This window comes from Carassius auratus, chromosome 6 (assembly GCF_003368295.1).
Source record: "Carassius auratus strain Wakin chromosome 6, ASM336829v1, whole genome shotgun sequence".
NCBI classification, from domain to species: Eukaryota; Metazoa; Chordata; class Actinopteri; order Cypriniformes; family Cyprinidae; genus Carassius; species Carassius auratus.
The window spans coordinates 19,493,199-19,513,734 of NC_039248.1; the positions used below are offsets into that span (position 1 = coordinate 19,493,199).

Genomic DNA, 20,536 nt, shown 5'->3' on the forward strand with positions numbered 1-20,536 from the left:
AAAGCTAGTTATAGATACACAAAGCCATTAATTCATCCCAAAACATTTAACATATGTTAACATCGCTTTCTAGATTTTGCAAATGAATGCCCTGCTAAAGGATTAAAATTTGAAAATCTCAAATTGTTTTGCACTGCAGAAATGTTTACTACTTAAAATCTAATTACCTTGATGGTGGCATTGCAATATTTATAAGTGAACTGCATTTTGGCTTTTTTCTTACTCATTCACATTTAACAATTTTTTCTATTTTATTTTTATATATTTTACCATATATTGCCACTTTTGCACAACAAAGACAGCACAGAAGTTGTGCTATGAAATAACAAGTCATGCTAATTTACCTAACAATGGCAAAGCAACTGTAATGCTGTATTTAATTTACACAGAACCAAAGCAAAAAAACTGAAATGCAAATCTAGTTTAATTATGGCCGTTGACACTATAATACAGCTGGTACTACTCCTGAAGTTCAAAGTTCAAATTATTAGAATCAGCACTCCACTCCACAGCAGGATACACTGTATTTGACAGTGTGGGAAATGCAGGTCAGTTTGATTTGAGGATAGCTGATAACTGCAGGCCTCAGAAGGCCTCGATTAATTGGTCTCTAAGCACAAATCAAGCCTAGAAACATAAAAGCTTGATGCCTCTATTCCAATAAAATTGTTTGCGCACACACAATGTCCGACTGTGACCACAGTTTGAACACGTTCTAATGGTACAGTTGGTTAGTGAGTGTGTGTGTGTGTGAGATCAAGCCATCCTTCATCTTCATCCTTGTCTGATGGCTTCTCTGGCATTTTCAGGTGAAGGGTCATATGAAAGGTGATGTCTTAAAACCCTCCACTAAGAGCTTTGAAGGACACCATCAACAAAATCCTTTGAGAAAGATGATTCTAATCTTGCGCAAGAAAGGCCACGAGTAATGAGAAAATAACACAGGGAAAGAACATACACTGATGAAGATATTCGAGACTGAGACTGCAGAAACACCACCCTGTTTGTTTTCTATATTTTACAAAAGCACAATATTTTTGTTGGTATTGTGCGTGTATACAAAAAAAGACCTTTTAAAGTTTCAAATGAAATATTACTCTTAACTGTAAAATTGCTAAAATTGCATAAACAATTGCCAAGTTATTTTCACTCTTATCAGAAAATAAATGCATGTGATCATTAAAGGTCCTGTTTTGATACTTATGTAATTTTTCAGTGAATATGAAATTACTGAAAGGATTATAAGTTTCACTTTGCAGTGTATTTTTTAGGTTTGATAACTTAAAACACTTTGAAAAGTAAAGTAAACTTGAAAGTAACTTAAAAGTAATTAGTAATCTGATTACTTTTTAAACGCAATAATTGGTAATGTTTTCAAATTACAATTTTAAAGAAGTAATCAGTAATTTAGAGTCGATTACTTTTTTTGAGTAACTTTTAGTAATCACCAAGATGTAATCACCCATACATTTTTCCTTTTTTCTATGGAGCACATTGAATAATATTTAGCAACTGGTTAAGACATCCTCAGATACAGATAAATTATTTATTTATCAATTAACTGATAATGTATTTTAAAACCTATAATCAAAATATTGGCCAATGTAAATGTTGTTAGGGTGTTTACATGAACTCACACATTGGTGTAAAAAAATACACAATACTGTGTATACACACTAAATGGTCCTTTTTATGTCTCGTTGAAAAAAAAAGCAGCTACAACATTCTGCTAAACTTCTCTTTTTGTGTTCCTCAGAAAATAAAGCCATGCATATATCAGGGTCAGTATATTCATATTTCCAAGATATGATGACAACTAAACGTCACAGAGACAGACATGTTCTTACATTATACAGCCATTCATCCTGCAGGAAGTGACAGATTAGGACTAAACAGACCTCGATCTGACCCGGACACAAGAGTGTGAGGAGGTCTTGTGCAAAGGCACTTCTGAATGAATCTGCCTCACACTGTCTCCCTGACTTGATGTCAGAAATGTTTCTTTCTCTCTCACACAATCACTTGCACACAATAGAGCACTCAGTCCCTAGAAAGGGGGTAAAGTCACTGATGAATTCGCTTGGCAGACAGCTCAGTTCCCTGTAGTGTCTGTCCTCCAGCATCATTGCTTATGCCTGGCCCATAAAGCTATCCCACAAGCCACCTGGGAGCGCCCAAATCAATCTGCAACAGTGTCACGTCAACAGAAAAATAATTGTGCTCCAAATATAGCACTTTCCCTAAACCTTGTCTCCTGATTCTCCTAACACACACATCAAACAGACAGGAGCTCTAACAAGAGCAGAAATGCAAGAGTGTGAGACAGCAGGGCAAATAATGAATGCTTGCCAGTGTCTTTACTCGTTTTAGTTATTTATATATATATATATATATATATATATATATATATATATATATATATATATATATATATATATATATATATGTGTGTGTGTGTGTGTGTGTGTGTATGTGTGTGTGTGTGTGTGTGTGTGTGTGTGTGTGTGTGTGTGTCCAGTATTCTAACTGGAATGAAGTCATATTATAGTCACACTATTGGTTTTGAAATTTAAGTAAATTTGAACTGATTATGTGCCTTTTCCAGTGAGGTATTTTGTTGCCATGATCAACCGATTCACTGATATATCCTCAAAAAATTGTGGATGCACAAATTGGAAATTATTTTCTTTCTCTCATAAATGCACCAAAGATAGTTATGGCAGATGTCAAGATTTTCAGTGAAAACTTACATAATCTTGTTCTGTTTCTCTCAAAACACCTGTAATAAGGGTGGTATGATTCACTTTTTTAATAATTTTGTCCTTGACAGTCCTCATACACTTTAATTTTATGGAAAAGAGTGGCCATGGTATTCAACTAGATTTCTTATGTTTCTGGGTGACCTATTCTTTAAATAAACATTATGAGACTAGCTTCCACATCTCAATTTTTCATCCATTTAAAAGGGGCATGCTACTGGCCTACTTTAATACATTTATGGCAAATGTGGGTCTGGAGTGTTTTGGGGGGGCAGACTGATGAATGCACATGAGGTTTACCAAACCAGAGGTGTCACACACAGAAACACCTGAGAAGAAAAACCATGACCTATTTTAGTCTCAATGCTGCCCTCCACTGGCAAACAACGACAACAACTACCAATTTAATGCATTTACTGTAATCTGACACAAAACATTTAGCAAACATATCAAACTTATGTGCTCTAAAGTTGAAATATTGAAAATCAGACCTGTTTATTTTCAGACAGATTAAAAAAATCTAATTTGTAGCTACACTAATCATATAAAGTATTATAAGCATCCAATAACAAATGTGTTTTGGTCTTATTGGTGCATTTGCTGTGGGCCCATCAAGCTATTGCAACTCACTAATTGCAACTCGGCTGTCAAATGACATCTTTTTAGCAGACAAATTAAAGGAAGAATTATTGATGGATGATTACAAACATATTACCCTCTCCTCGTGGCAACAAGACTGAGCATCATGCAGCAATTTAGGACTTCCATATATGCATATGTTATATGTAAAGCATATTGCAGATGCTTAGACATTAAGTACAAGTATATTAGAAAGACCGAACAAATCATTTAAAGGAATAGTTCAACCAAAAATGTATCATCATACCAAATCATCATTTGCTCACCTTCCATGTATGAGTTTCTTTCCTCAATTCAACACAAAATATATTATTTGTCAAAGAAGAATATTGGTAACCAAAGGGTAGCCAAAGGTAATGAAACAACAACCTGACTTTTACAGCTAAAAAAATGGGGGAACCTGACATAACCAAATAAAACAAAACACTCACTTTTGTCAAGAGTTTGGGGTCATTACGATTTAAAATGTTACAAAACATTTTTACTTCAAATAAATTCTGTGCTTTTGAACTTTCTTTGTGATCTTTAGGAACTCTTTCTCAAAGATCACCATTTCCATTAAAATATTTAGCATTATTAAAATATTTCTTAAACAGGTTTCCCAAAACACTTTTCCAACCATTATTAAACCTCAATCAATACAATAAATGAATCACAGAAGAACCAGTGTTTACATTCTTCAAGACAAAAAAATGAATGTCTCTGCATTTTAAACTGAGATGGAAAAAATCTGATGTATTTTATAAGATATTAGATTTCTGAAATTAAAGTTGAGGAGCAGTGAAAGGAGCTGATTGACACGGACTCACCACTCAGAGTCCACAGGTGTGATGTCAATGCGAGGGGGCGTGACGAAGGGCAGAGTAGTTGGTCTTGCCATGATCTCGTCATCTGGACTGCGGGACCTTTCCATCTGCCGCCATGATAAAGGAGGCAACTGTAGGTTACCAGAGAAACGGCGCCGCCTCCGCCGCAGGTCCACCCCCAGCGTGCAACCCGAAGATGTGAAAGATTCACTAAGTCTGCAGTCGGGAGGCTCTTTACTGTCCTGGAGTGAAAAAAAAGAGAGGTATGTAGGTATTAAAAATAATGCAGGGCCATGTCAGCAGATGAGGTTTTTGATGACAAGAGCTGTACTGTCTGCACATGTTCAGCCAGTTACACGGGAGTTGTATGTATACAATAAAATAAAAGCGAGTAAAAAAGAGAGAGAAAAATAAGAGGGCAAAAAAAGAACAATTGCTTTCAGGTGATTAAAGATTTGAGTGAAATATACAAAGACATTGTAACGTTTTCAAACCACCAGAGGGCGCCAAAGTATTCTATGTTTCTTGAAAATACATAAAAAGGCATTTAACAGAAGACTGCTGCACAGACAAAAGCTATAGGTTTGGAAAGTCTAAATAAAACAGAAAAGATCTGTAAATAATATTTTAAATATTATACCTTTATAATAATTTTTGGATTAGACGTGTCAGATAAATCTTTATAGTCAATACATGCGCTGTTACAAAATTTAAAACAAGCACCAAACCTGATTCATCTGATATATTTTTAGATGAATATTAAGGTACTGGTTAGCAAAGTACTACCATCTAAAAACAACCTTATTACCAAGATACTTCCTTTGTATTTTTTGTAAGGAAAGGGAAAGACAAAAAACTCCCCCCACAGAGCTGAGATAGGAGAAACACTGCAGTGATTGATATATGCTGTAGTCGCTCTAATAAATTTTCCATTACCACTGTGTTCCGGCAAACACGCTGTTCATTTGTGTGTACTACAAAACCATGACAAGCAAAGAGTTCTATCAATTTAGTCATCCTCACAAGGTGCCCACAAAAACAAAGATACACACAACAAAACCAGTAGTCAGATTCACCAACAAAATGACTCGGTTCTACTTCAGTTTGAATAAGTGTCATGCGTCTTTCTCTGAGGTTATGTAAATAGAATATTTTTTCTTCCTTTATCACACACATACATGTAAACAACAAACTTCTAAGACACCACTCGCTCTCAAAAATAAAGTGATACCTTCCATGAGGTAATATGTACCTTTAAGATACTAATAACGGGTCATTTAGGGTTAAATAAGGTAAAAAGATGTACATTTTAGCTTTTCTACTTTACTGTACCACCCCAGTGACAGCTTTGTATTTTTAAGTACTTTTTGATTATTTTACTATTTCACTAGTTCATTTGAAATTTTATTGTACTTTATAAAAAATTAAAAGCATTTCGTAAAAGCACATAATAATATTTATATAATTTTTCTTTTTTAGATATACCCATTTTAATTAATATATATTTTTGTCTATTTATTTTAAGCTCTAAAAAATACTTCACAGAAATTGCTAAAGAAATTGCTATTTGTCGGGGTGGGGGGGCTTGGGGGGTGAATTGCAACTGACTAAAAAGTCATTTGAATGTAATAAAAAGCTTAAATCATGAATAACATTAATTAAATTTTTGAAAAAAATTCTGGAAGTATAACATTTTCATTATTATTATTTTAATTATTATTTAATTATTGCATTATTGATTATTGATTATTATTATTATTTAATATATATATATATATATATATATATATATATATATATATATATATATATATATATATATATATATTACTGTAAATAAAAGAGTTGGAAAAGTATCTTTCTCATTACAGCAGAGCTACCAGAAAACATCTCGTAGGGTCTTAAATATCGCATTCGACAATGAAGGGCCTTGTAGTGCAAAAAGGTTGAAAACTTCTGACAGAGAAAGTGCTAACCAATAGGACTGTGTTGCCAAATCTTTGAAAACTGCAGTACTAAAATAAAATAAAATGTCTGTATGTATTTAAAGGGGGGGGGGGGGTGAAATGCTCATTTTCACTCAATCTCCTGTTAATCTTGAGTACCTATAGAGTAGTACTGCATCCTTCATAACTCCAAAAAGTCTTTGGTTTTATTATATTCATAAGAGAAAGATCTGTACCGATTTTTCCCGGAAAAACACGACCGGCTGGAGGCGTGACGTGTGGGCGGAGCTAAAGAATCACGAGCACCAGTAGGCTTTTGCGTTGAGGGCGTTTGGAAGCTGTGACTTTACCGTAAGGAAAATCAAACCATGGCTAACAGTCAGATTCAGCGTATATTTATGACCCAGAATCAGATCCAGAGGCTGAAATTTAAAAAGAGCTGCATCAGCAACGTCTCTATGTGGTATGTACTGAAACTGTATATATTTGCTTGGCGGTTTTGGAAAATGACTAAGTTCCACTTTGTCGTCTTTTTTTTTTTTTTTTTTTTAAGCTGTACATGTGGAAAGTGCAGTTTGATGACAACATCGCATGTTGTTTACTTGATGTGCTTACACGCCGATAGCTAATTTAACACCACAGAGATATTTGAAGCAGTTTTACTCACCGCCTGCGGTTCCAACACACGATCGTGACCCTTTTTCGTTGGGACTGCATTATCCTTAAGAAATAAACGATGTGCAAATCTGGCGTCAAACTGGGCATTGTTTGTAAAACAAGCATCTTCGAAATGCAGGGGAACAAACACAAACACTTACACAACTCCGTTGATGCTCTGTAAAAATAAACTCCATCCACTGGTCCCTTAATGCTGTTTCTCTTTAGGTAATCTGTGCAGGGTTGTCTTGCCCTGGCAATCAAAAACACACTTCTTTTGTGACAATTCGGTCTCTCGCTCTGATCAGTGAATGTCAGTGCTCTGCTCTACAGGAGCGCGCGCTCTTCCGGCAGAAGTGCCCTTAGGACCCATATAAGGAAATTCCGCTCCATCTAACGTCACACAGAGCCATACTCGAAAAAAACTTTCCAAAACTTGTGACAAACTGGAAGGAGTATTTTTGGAACAGAAATACTCCTTCAAACGTACAACTTAATTTTTTTTTAAACTTTGTCCATGTTTAGCATGGGAATCCAACTCTTTAACAAAAAACTCAGTATGCAAGAAATAGCATTTCACCCCCCCCCCCTTAAAAAAATCGTAATTTCTAATTTATTTATATACAACATCCAAGTTATATCTTTGTGCATGTACTGTAAAACCATTCACACTAAGCTGTGTGCTGTGCTGTTCCAGCACAGTGGTAGTGAGCATGATGGGAAGATATGTGGGCAGCTGAAGATGTTTGATAGCAGACCAACACTGACTGGAAAGCAAAAGAAACTCGCCAGCAACTGATATCATCAGTACAGCTGAGAAAAGAAGAAGAGTGTTTCTGCATCATCTGTCAGGAACCACAAGAAGAAAAAAACTCTGAGGAATGAACAGAGCTCATGTTGTGAAGAGGAACACTGCTGACAGGAGCTGCTAAAAAGCTCATCCAAACAGACAAAGCTGAAAAAGCTCTGGATTCTAAGACAAAAAAACACTTCTACACCCCGTTTTCATCTGAAAACAGAACAGGTGGAGGAAAAATAATGCCCTAACCTAATAGAAAATGCATCACCACAGATCATATCTCCATATGTCGCCAAATTGTAGACATATCTGTATAAGTCTTCCACTCTACACCCCCACATCGATCAGATTTTTTCCCCTTCGAGCCTTTCCTTCAAAAATCTCTAAATGTAGATCCTTCAACGGGGATTTTCATATGCTTTTGTCGTTAAATGCAATGCTCACTTTGAATGCTGGGAACAATCTGCTATCCTTCACATCACATCCTGGGAGGATGAATCATGCTGAGAGTCTCAGGGTTCATTTCAATATTTCAATATTTCAAAATACTCCGTCAAGGACGCTGCAGATAGCTTCAAGGTTTGGTCTGTTCTCAAGTCCTCAAAGAAGATGTTTCTGACAAAACGTGTCCTGGCTAGAGGTGACTATAAAGACAGATGTTACAGAGGCCTGCAAGCGTCAAACTGATCTCAAAAGCACCATAGGAGTTCATCAGTTCCTTCTGCAGACCACTGGTCTGGATGTAGCACCGTGGTCCTGTGAGGCATGACATTTTAATGACAGACAAACTCACTTGAACTTAAAAAGCAATATAAAAAAATGATTTGTATAAGCCATGTACAATGTTCTGTTGAAAGCCATAGGTTTAAGGGAAAGACAGAATTTAAAGTCACCATTAATTCAAAACTGACTTTTCAGATTGGACTATTCTTTAATGAGAAATGTTGCTGAAATAAAATATTTATTAATGGTTAATAGTTATAAATATATATGTACAGGTATAGTTTTAGTTAACAATAAAATAACCCTTCCTGTAACATACATTGTTGTAATTAAATTAATGCAATAGCAAACAAAACGATTAAAAACCATAAAAAAATTTTCTTATTCAAGAAGCCATTTCACTCAGACATACATCATAATAGGGAAGAAAAAATTAAACCTATTGTTTCAAGCTGATTATAACATGTTACTTACTGCTAATCTTGATATTTCTCCTCTGCAAGGGTTTAAGAAGTGCTGTTCATTTGTGAATGAGTCAGAAAACAAGATCAATCAGTCTGATCCATTCTGATTCATTCATAAATCGAAATGATCCAAGTTAATTCAGTTGTGGTAGCGGAATTTAGATTAACAGCTTACTGGAAGGGAAGATTTTCAGTTAATAATGATTTCTATTTTGGCTCGTTTCTTCTCACACAATATCATACGGCTTCAGAAAACTTGGAATACAGTACATTTTGACCACTTCTATACTTTAAAATCTTAGGTTTCCATTATTTACTAGTAGCTGTGTCCAAAACAGGAACACGTTTTTCATTTTGGGGTGAAATATCACTGTGTCCTTTAAACATAGTGTTCAGATTCCCCTTCAGTCAGGGACGGACAAGCCATCTGGACATTCTGGAGAATATATCTCTAGACTTCTCCTGAACAGCCGTCCATCCAACATTCATCATCAAAGAAAAGGTGTCAGATAAAGTGGCGTTGGGCAGCAGACAAAAGGGGGCGCTAATGAAATCTATTTTTGCTTAAAAGAAACCGAAACCTGTTATTTAAATCGTCATCACACCACTACACACAAACTATGGGGAACTATGTTCTTAGGGTTTCCGCGGGTCCTTCAAAAAAAGTTTCAGTTAAATCATTTAAATGTAAGACCATGTCATTTCTAAAATGATACAGAAAGCACTATATTCCGAATGAATTAGCTTTTTCAATAAGCCCTAAATATTTTAAATTTGCTAAATATTTTTAAATGTGAACCAGTGGATAGACAAAAAGCTAATGCATTATAAAATGCAATCTAAACAATTAAGACACTAAGATGTATTTATGTAATTTAATATAATAATTGATTAATAATAGCCTAATTGTTTAAATTAATATAATAATTGATACTTTTGACTCTTCCCTTTTCTTAAAAATAGTTTGACGGCTGGAATGCGAAGTTTAGGTCTTAAAAGGTCTTTAAAGCTCTTAAATTTTATCTTTAAAATCCTGCAGTTCCCCGGTTATTTTATGGTACCATTTGGAATAACTATTTATTTATTTATTTATTTTTAATAAGCCCTTTATAACTGTCCTCTTATATTGTTTTGAGAATGTTGTGTAATAAAAAATAGGACGCAGATTTACAGACAATGAATCTGAGATGTTTTTTTTTTTGTTGGGGTGATATTACTGTCAACTGACAACAAAGTTTCTCTTCTGAATTAGCTGAACTGCACAAGTTTTATAGTTAATAAAATCTTTAAAAATAAATTACATGAATTATACTATATTTTCCTTCAATAAAAAGGAAATGATGTAAAAGGTGTGTGGAAGTGGATTAGTAAACTGGCCCCTAGGTATACAGGAGAAAAAATGCTGGCCCTCGTCACTATCAAAGTTGACCATCCCTGCTATAGATCATATAGCCTATGAGCACTATATTAATATCCCAGGACACCCCTAGTCCAAACGTTCACTGCTATTTATTACTTCGCACTGTCTTACATGAATATTCCATTCATTCATAAAGAGGCAGCAACGATTCTACAATGGGTTGAATTTAAGAGATAGGTCTATTGAGTTAGAAAATAGAGAAAATTGAATTGTCTATAAGGAGATAAGTCTGATAGATATGACACACACACACACAGAGAGAGAGAGAGAGAGAGAGAGAGAGAGACATGTGTATACTCAAATTGAAGAATTATGTTGTTTCAGGTTTCTAGATTCTAGGTTTAAGCTTATTATTGTCATTTTATACATTTTGCATTCTGCTCTTTTTCTATTGATTAATGATTTTAGTTCATACAATAATACATTTATTTCAATCCCATACTGAGACAAAAAATTCATTTGTAATGGTTTTATTTCATTACAGTCCATCCCTGCCTTCAGTCAAGGGCAAATCTGAAGATATTTTGCAGATTTTGATGCCTCTATGAGCTCATGTTGCCTGGCAAAGGACATAATCTGTATTTGACAGATCCAAACATTAGCTCACAGTAAACGTATCATGTTGTGATTGGACAACTTCCTCCCAAGTTGATGTTATCTGGAACATTGGCTCAACCCTGTCTGTGCAATTACAATGTTTTGTCCCCAAATGAACTCAGAGGGAGAGCACAGGAGCATGACGTAGCAATCAGCCAGACCAGGGATGACCAAGGTGACCTCCTGAGATGCCCTGTGTCTGGAACACTCTGCGGTCAGCTCGCAGCCATCGCCTGCAGTCACCCGAGACCACATTCTTTTTTAATTCATTAGACTAATGCAGCGGCTCTCCGAGCTATAAAACAGCCCTGTGCTCTACGGACAACCTTTTCTCCTTCAAACCTAAATTACCCAAAGCACAGGCACTCAAACAAAATACCTTTGACCATATGGTGCTTGACTCTCTTTGACTTTGTTTGAAAGAAAAAACACTTGAGAAATGTGTTTCATCAAACACAGAACATTTCTGGACTAAACAGAATATGATGTGATTGTCAAAATATCAACATTTCAATAGTCCAGCAGTTCTCATTTCTAGTCCTGGTGAACCAATCACTGCACATTTTCTATGTCTCTTTTATCTGACACATTTAGTTCAGTTCATGGAGTTCAATAAAATTCACCAAAATTAACCACTGCTGTAGTCGATAACAATAAGTGTAGTTTCACAACATACAACACCAGAACAAAAAAAAAACCCTAAGATTAATGAATATTGAATACTTTCCTGTATAATAAATTTAAATAAATAAAAACAACATCGTTTTTTTATTAACCTCAAATAAAATAAAATAAAATTATTATTATTAATAATAATAATATTATTAAATGCAGATTTATTATTGTTATTGATTTTATTTTTTATTTAATACTAATATTAAATAATGGCAAATATTATTTATAATAATAATAATAATAATCTTTTATTGCATTAATTCTAATAATATAATAAATAATACTGACAACTATTATATATATATTGTTGTTAGTACTAAAATGTTCTATTTAAATTATTTAAATAATAAAATAAATTTTTTTAAATGTAGTTGTACTTTCAACTAAGTTGTTATTATAATTTCTAGCGGTGTCAAACGATTAATCGTGATTAATCACATCCAAAATAAAAGTAAATTTTTACATGTATGTATGTGTGCTGTCTGTGTATATTTTTTATTTATACATAAATACACACACATACAGTGTATATTTAGAAATATTTACATGTATTATCAGTTATATAATTTATATTATAAATAAATATATTTAAAAAATAACACATTTTTCTGAAATATATACATGCATGTGTCTGTATTTAAATATACAATAATAAATATACACCGCACACATACAAAATATTTTATTTTGGATGTGATTAATCAAAATGAATCGTTTGATGGCGCTAATTATTATTATTACTATTATTATTATTATTATTATTATTATTATTATTATTATAAAATGCAGTTTTCCATTAGGTAAATAGTAATACTTCATATTGAATTTAGTTAATTCATGTAAATTATTATTAATATTGTCGTTTCATACTAGTAATATATACATTGCTATTTGCTACCCATTACTACTCCTCGGGAAGTAGGAGTTGGTACTGCATTGCCATCTTTTTTTTAATCAACTTCTGAAATTCCTAGCATAAATCTACAGTAAAATGATTTTATATACAAAACCCAAGTGTAAAGAAGACATCATTTTAAAACTTATGACATGTAATCCTATAACAAATCCTGTAATGAGGAGCTTAACTATGTTTAGTACCTTTCTGAATGACTATTAGTCCCATTATCCCATTCCCAAAGCAGATAAAGAGAATCATTAAAGGTGACTGGAGAAACAGAAGAGACACATCACACCATGGATGTGAGTTCATGGGTTCACCTCATAAACCAAGAGTTCAATAAATTGGACAGATCCAACGGAGACTCTACAAGCAGAATTCTAAATAATTCCTGTAGCAGAATAAGAATTGTATCCACTCATAACTGACAGTCAAAATAGCCATTACATTTCATATGCAGTTATAATAGTGACAAACAAACCTTCCATTACAAAGTTTTTAATTTCAAGGGCTTTGTCAAAGACATGACTTAGCAATCCAAACTGAGTTGATAAAGCCAAATTATTATAACACAAACAGAGAAATATCTAAAATATTGGACAGAAGCAACATCATAACACAGTGCATTGGAAAGCTATTTATCCCTAAACAAAGAGTGCAAACTGGCAGAATATTTGTGCAGAGTGACTAGGAAAGTATCCAAAGATACATGCAGACAGGGACAGGCATGAAAGATGACAGAATGTGTCTCCACTGCACACAAATGAAATGGAAACAGAAGTGCACATTTTGACCTCATGTTTGAACTACACAGACTAGGGACACTTCATTTCACAGCCCACCTCAAAGACTTCTGTAAGCACACAAGGACAAACTCTCGGGCCTGCAAGGTGAAACTAGCAAGCTAAATGCTATCTGCAAGCTACGAGAAGCCCTGATATCAAAAAAGGGCTGGAACGAGCAGGAAATAAATACCAGCCATAAAATGAAATCAAGTATAAAATGTCTTGTTTGTTTAAAAGTCAAGAATACACCGCACTGTATAGCCAAATTTAGTTTGGAACACCACTCTGTCAATCAAATTCAAGGGCCAGAAATAACTGTCATAAATAAATATTAATATTGAGTAATAGATGGGGACCCTTCTGCTGCAAAACAGAATTCTGTGGAAAATACTGGCATACATAAATGTTAGCAATACTTTGCTAATATAAGCTTCTTTTCTCCATATGAATAAAACTACTTCATCTTATTCTGATAGTGAGGGAGAAAGCAACTCCTGCTGCTGCTGCTTGACATTTATGTCACTTCTTTATGACATTTATGTTTCTGTGGCTTTATCAGATGAGCCCAACACATGATTGCACAAACAGAACACATGTATTTCATCACATATCCTGCTGCTAACTAGAGGTTTTGTCAAACGTCAATATGTGACAAGCAGGGAGCAAAACAAAGAAGCAAGGAAAAAAGAAAGGAGAACGCGAAGGGGAAGGCTCAGTAGATCAAGAGTAAAGCACTCAAGCTGGATCTGTGCCCATCCTTCTCATGGCTGAGCAGAAATCCAGGAATATAACACCAGACAGAATAGGCAGTTCTATCTGGCAGCATTCTAACTGAACCTCATAAGTGACTTTTGGAATGCTCTACATAGGCAGCAATCCTTGAACAACACAAATATCATGCCACATGGGAGTGATAGTCTAATAAGCATTAAATACACAGCACACGCAAAAAAATGGGTGCAATAACTATAGACTGAACTAGGTGATATGTATTGCTTCAAAATATTAGCCAGTACCAACAAAATTTCATGAATCTTTTTTGATTTTTTGTGCTGATTCGGTGGAAAAAAACCCAAAAGTAAACTGTACTGAGCTGTAACGTGCCATACCATGCAGTGGAAAAGCACCATTGAGTGGCAGCATAATTAAAATACTTAGATCAATATTTGCATCCACGATGCAACCCAAATATGAAAATCAATAGGTTTTGGATCAAAGCATACGTTTATACACTCAAATACTCCAAAACCAGAATTCTCTGCAATATAAATTCTAAAAAATTGAGTCTGATAGTGCTCTGTGGTTTATATTCAATATTTTATGTTAACAGTCAATTTGTATGGGCCTTGTGGTTACACAATCAATCTATTGCGTTTCATGTCTTCATCATGTCAGCCATTGGCAACAGCCTCTATCAATTTTTAAACAGCTCTGTGAGCTCAATGTAATGGGTCCAAGGCAACAGACCAAACTGCAGCACATTTAAAGAACAACGTCATCATAGAAAGTAGACTGAAGGATGTTCAAGGAAAGTTAAATTAGAGTGCTGATAAAGGATCAGTTTTACACTTACCATGTGCTGATAGAAAAAGTATATGTGCTATATCTACTGGGATGGAGTGAAGGGACTCGCACAGGAATTTTGAGATATACAAAGGAGCCCAGAAAGCAAGAAAAGTGTCAAAAAGTTGAAAAACTTGCAATATTAGGCAAATTAGGGCTGGAAAAGAAAATACTGGCCAACAGCTAATACTGTAGCTGTGATGTAAAAGAGTGGCGTCAATCAAAAATGTATCAAAATGTGAGTTTCTGTTGGATTGAGGCCTTATACTGTATCACATTGTTACATATTACTTAACATACTAAGTAATAGTAAAAAAAAACAACAAAAAAAACACACTTGACCTTCCTTAACTTTTTGAACTTCACTTAATTTCTGCTGTAAATCAACAACAACATCAAAAAGTGACAATGAAGTGAACTGTTGACAGTACACATTTGTCTTTGTGTGCATGCGAGAATAAGAAGACGAATGTCAGAATTTCCTTGAAAAGTGTCCTGCAAAAGACAAACGTCCTTCTTAAATCTTTAATCTTCATGTCTAAAAGAGACCTTTGGTTTACCTCCTTTGATAATTCTCAAACACTGCTTCCAAATGTCATCAGGCATTGATATTCACCAGCTAGTGTAAGATATATGTTTGTTAGCTCAAGGTCAGTAATTATTATAGTAAATAGTGGTTTCTGTGTGATATAAAATGATGGTTATAAAACATTTACATTTGGTTAATCTTGAATATTTTTACATCCTTTGTTAAAAGGATAGTGTTTTGCGAGGTCACCTGACACGACACAAAAGACCACAAGCACAAAAACTGTTGAAAACACTACAAGACACATACAGGAAATCGGGCAGTGTGCAAACAAAGAGGAAGCCAGAGAAAATAAAGAGATCTGCACATTCAAAAAAGAGTGTTGAACAAGTGAGGGGATGAGTAAGAGACATGAAGGAAATGCCGTATATCTTCACTGCTTATCTTTACAGACACACGTCTTCCTGCAGTCTGATTGTCAAGGAACACTTTACATGGTTTGATCACTGACTCATCTCTTATCTAGAGACAGTTTCTCTTCACCTCTCAATCTCCTCTTCATTCCCTACCTCAAGGATACATTATATGATGGCCTTGTTTTGACATATGCTTGCAACAACCATTATAAATTCATTTAAGGTAATAACCGTCACATTTTAAGAGATGGAGCTCCTGAATTAACTAGTTGATTCAGTGACTATGATGACAGTAACATGCTTTGCTACTGAATTAATGTTTTTAATGAGCAGGTCCAATGATTGACTCATTAGGTTTGTCCCAATTTGTTTAGTTTGGCAATATTCTGTGCCTTTTTGTAGTATACAGTAGATTAATATAGTTATTAAATCTACTTATAAAGACAGTTATTTGTTGCCACCTAGGGATGAAACAATGTAAACTTAATAAAGGGTAACTGAAAAAAAAACCAAAATCAATGCACAGACTTACAGTTTTTTAAAACACACAAACACAGACAAGCAACGTGATACAAGTCACAAAAAAGGACTAAATATCAGCTTTCCTGGTGTTGTGCACGGCCAATCACACAGTATGTCAGAATACAGAATTATAAATCAGCCCCCTTAAGTATATCCACAGGTGTCCCCCATGGATCTATTCTGGGTTCCATACTTTTTACATTGTAAAATCTGTTTGTCCAAACACTAACAACCAAATGTATGGGGACAACAAATTTATATTTTTGGAAATACATGATTCTGTATCACTAGTACTCACCTCATTAGGTGACACAGTCAGAACGCTCCGGCTTTTCCTCATCTTCTGTGAAGTTTTCCTTTCCCTGTCTTGCACAGGCCTGCTCCGCTGACACTCCTGCAAAAACATCAACACAAACCCACACAATCAACTCTCTCAGCAAAGACAGAAAGAACAGAAGAAAGAAAAGACATCTGACCTTGCTTGCTCGTGAGAGTGATGCCTCAGGGTAATGTTAAGATGGAGAGTCTTTTGCTATTCTTCAGCGAGAGTGATAAAGAGAGCAGTGCAGTTTGTCTGCAGTCTGACAGTGACAAGCATCTCCTAAACCCTCACATCCACCACTTTATTTGATTTTGTGCTCAATATTTTTTTCCAGTCTGTCTAAACTGACTTGCAAAAGTGAAGTTAAGAAGATATCCCTGTACAAAGACTGTGGTGGAAGAATTTTTACGTCCCTTGTGTATGATTCACCTCTGCAAAATTCAAACAGCAGGGATTTACACTCCAAAACCACATGGGTCAATATTATTTATTTAAAAAGCAGTAAATAAGGGTGAAGTGAAAAACAGTTCAACAGAAGTTAACCAGGGATATTGTAAATCATTGCTGATGGGTCATTTATTACTGCTAAATTTACACTGATGTTATTGTATTGTAATTGAAGTGAAAAGATGTTACTCTGATTTTAATTTTCTTAAGTTAGATGCATGTTATGCATCTAACTTAAAAAACCTATACATATACTTTGCTATATCATAATTTATTCCATCCAAAATATAAATAATTTTAAATAAATTTTTACTGCTTTATAAGTAAATCTTTCTGAATTATGCTATTTACGTAAGTCTAGAGTTTAGATGTTCTAGGTGGGTCATTCTGTAAACAGTGCAAGAGCAGGGTCATTTAGAGGATCCTGCTCTTCTATGATCGTGTACTGAATGATAATTATTATACAGATGGTCTGGTTTTTATAGCTGAGCAAATATGTGACTCTGAATTAATGAAATACTGCAAACCAGTTTGAATGTGATTTTCAAAAAGCAAGATTAACCAGCAGGAAAATAATACATTGACAATGTGCTGTTGCTGTAAATTGGAGCTGCTCAGTTGTAAAGACCCCAAATGCTTTTGAAAATTCAATTTAAGGAACATTCTATGGAAGAAAAAATACAAGCTAGAACACTGTCTGAATGAAGTATATCTACAGGGCAGAATGCATCAGATTTAGAAAATATTTGTTTTTTCTGCACAATCTCTACAGTAGTTTACAGTTTACAGTAGTTCACAACTGTGCCAGTCTCATTCCTCTCTCTCTTCAACAGTTTTCTTGTCTATCTTTTATTTATATATAATATATGAAAAAAAAAAAAAACACACACATATATATATATATATATATATATATATATATATATATATATATATATATATATATATATATATATATATATAAAGAATAACAATAATAATAATTTAAATGTAGTGTTTTAAGAGGTGTTTTATTTCCCCCTAAGTGAACATTAATGAACTTGGCTGAACATCTTGTTTTTTATTTAATCATCTTGAAGCTTCTGTCAGCAGCCACTGCCAATGTTCTCTCTTCAGGATCTCTTTAAGGTTGTGTTCTCTTGTCAATCCGTCAGCCACTTCTGTGCTTACCTCAATCCAAAGCCACTGAATACGATGGACAGTCCAGGCCGTGGGGAATTGGGAATTTGGCAGCTGTCTCTCAACAGCTGAAAGCCTGAAAACATGACTCCATAACCACTTTCTATTGATTTGACTTCGGCTTTCTTACACTGTCTGTTCAGTGTGCTCTCAGCATTCTGGCCATACTGACATTAACCAGAGAATGAGATAGATGGCCTGTCGAGTCTAATGGTAAGTAAGAGCTTGCCACTGTCAATAAATTAATGCAGCGTGTAAAGGTCTCTAGTGGCATGTGTGTCTTTTATAAGTGACTCATCGTTAGACACTTATAAGGGTGAATTCCAATTTTTTTGACCAGTGAGCAACAAAAAGCATTATTTGGGAATTTACAATGCTGTTTCATGTTCCTTATATGGGCATTTCTCCCAGAAAAATGTACTTGCAGAGCGAGAGCGAGATCACATCCATCAACGAGTTTCATCCAGCGGCAGCTCTCCACATGGAATTGCTCGGGAGGAATGTCTCCAAAGAAGTGTGTTTCTGGTTGTAAGGGAAAGATAACTTTGTTCAGCTTCCTAAGAACCAAGCGTTGTGTAAACAGTGGATCCAGTTTGTTGTTCCAGGGTAGCAATGGAGTTTCACAAGTTTGTTTGATGATCAACATTTTATCACTAAGGCCCAGTTCGACGCTGGATTTGCACATTGTTTGATACTGAAAGATGGAGCTGTCCCAGCTATAAAAGTTCCTGGTCATAATTCAGAACAGCAGACGGTAAATGAAAAGGCATCAAATGTCTGTTTTGTTGGCATTCAGTGCTCAAATGCTCGTCACTCTTTAGCTCCTCCCACGGCGCACTTCCAGGAGCTTGGCTTTTTCTGGAGAGAATAGTAAAGCTGTATCTTTCTTTTACAAAAATTATAACATGAGATTGAGTGAAAACTGTGTGTGTAATGCCCCCTTCAATTATTTCAGGTGGCTTTCAATGTGGAAATGTTCATTTTCAACAACCAATCACTTGATATCAATATTTCATTGTGTTTCTGAAATCTGTGAATGTCTTGCAATTTAATTTGTTCAATATCAGTGCAAAAAAACAAATTTTTGAATACAAAATAAAACTGGTAACTGAGAGATGTAAAATAATCAGAGGTGTCAAGTAATGAAGTACAAATACTTAGAAAAAATAGGTTCATTACTGCTATTTCATTTTGGCTTGTTTTCATTCTGTCTTGTCATTATTCAAAAAAAAAAAAGCCACTTTTTTGAAGTCACTTTTTTATGACAAATAATAGCCAAAGCTCTGTCATGAAACCCTAGATGTTGAAGTCTGATTGGTTCTAACTCAGTCTGATATAATCACATCATTATTCACATGCTGCAGCTGATTGGTTTCTTTTCATATCAGCAGCCAATGAGCTTGCTGCTTAACTTTCAAATACTTGGCTAGTGCTTGCTGTAGCAGTTGCAGCACACTTCAGAAACCCTCCACCTTCCCCAGCTCCACCTGTAGATCAGCTACAAGGTAATTTCATGTATTCTATAAATTGGGGTTATTTCATAAATGCGCAGAAGCAATATTTCTTAATTTCTCACAGTAACATGTTGTGAATGTATTGGCTGTGGAAAGTCTCAGTAATTGCTCTGCGGCAGCAGCCACAGCGTAGCAAATTTATTCTGCTAAGACCAAACACATCAATATTGTCATGTACTGTATATTATCATGGCAAACTCTCAGAGGGCCCAATCATACATCTGGGACAATGAGGTGCCAGGTGCGAAGCAAGGTTTTTTTGCTAGTTTCAGTTTAAATAGCAAATCGTCCCCTTGGAATTATAAGGTTCTATCCGCATTCCGAGCAGTTTTGAGATTTTGAGCTTTAAAGTTTTGGCATTCCATTTGACTGTATAGAGACAACTTAGTTGTTTATAAAAGTCCCAAAATGTACAAAACACAAAAAAATCTATCACATAATATAAATAAGTTGTCACTGAATAAGAATATGTGAATAACTAAATTTTGACAAAAATGTCAGATAGAACCTTATAATTCCAAGGGGACGAAATGCATTTGTGTCCATTTGTACGCTCATGGGCGTGCTAGTCTGAAAACAAGGTATGTTCAGGCAATTGCTGGCATCTTGCTATTTTGAGGAACTGAAAACAGACTGCGGCATAGACCAACTCAAACCTGGTCTAAAAGTCTGGCACAATGTTTTTTCTTTGTTATTTAAAGAGAATGTTAGTATAGGCGCATTCACAACGCGCGTACATGCTGCTTATTAAACACAATGATGCATTAGCAGCAAATAAACATGTCAAATATAAAATATTAAAGGGATTACAATGCAACAGAATATTATTGCATAGGCTACAAAAATATGAAAATGCTTACGTCATATTGGATTTTC

General features: G+C 34.8%; 1 protein-coding gene across 1 annotated transcript in view; it reads right to left on the reverse strand.

Annotated features, from left to right (window-relative positions):
• pde4ba (phosphodiesterase 4B, cAMP-specific a) overlaps window positions 1-20,536 on the reverse strand; it is a 142,705-nt gene that overhangs the window by 100,354 nt on the left and 21,815 nt on the right. The window contains exons 2-3 of the mRNA XM_026264850.1: window positions 16,497-16,592; window positions 4,208-4,446 (exon numbers count right to left, since the gene is read on the reverse strand). Coding sequence (XP_026120635.1) covers window positions 4,208-4,446; window positions 16,497-16,538 — 281 coding nt within the window. The 5' untranslated portion in view covers window positions 16,539-16,592. The remainder of the gene's footprint in view (window positions 1-4,207; window positions 4,447-16,496; window positions 16,593-20,536) is intronic.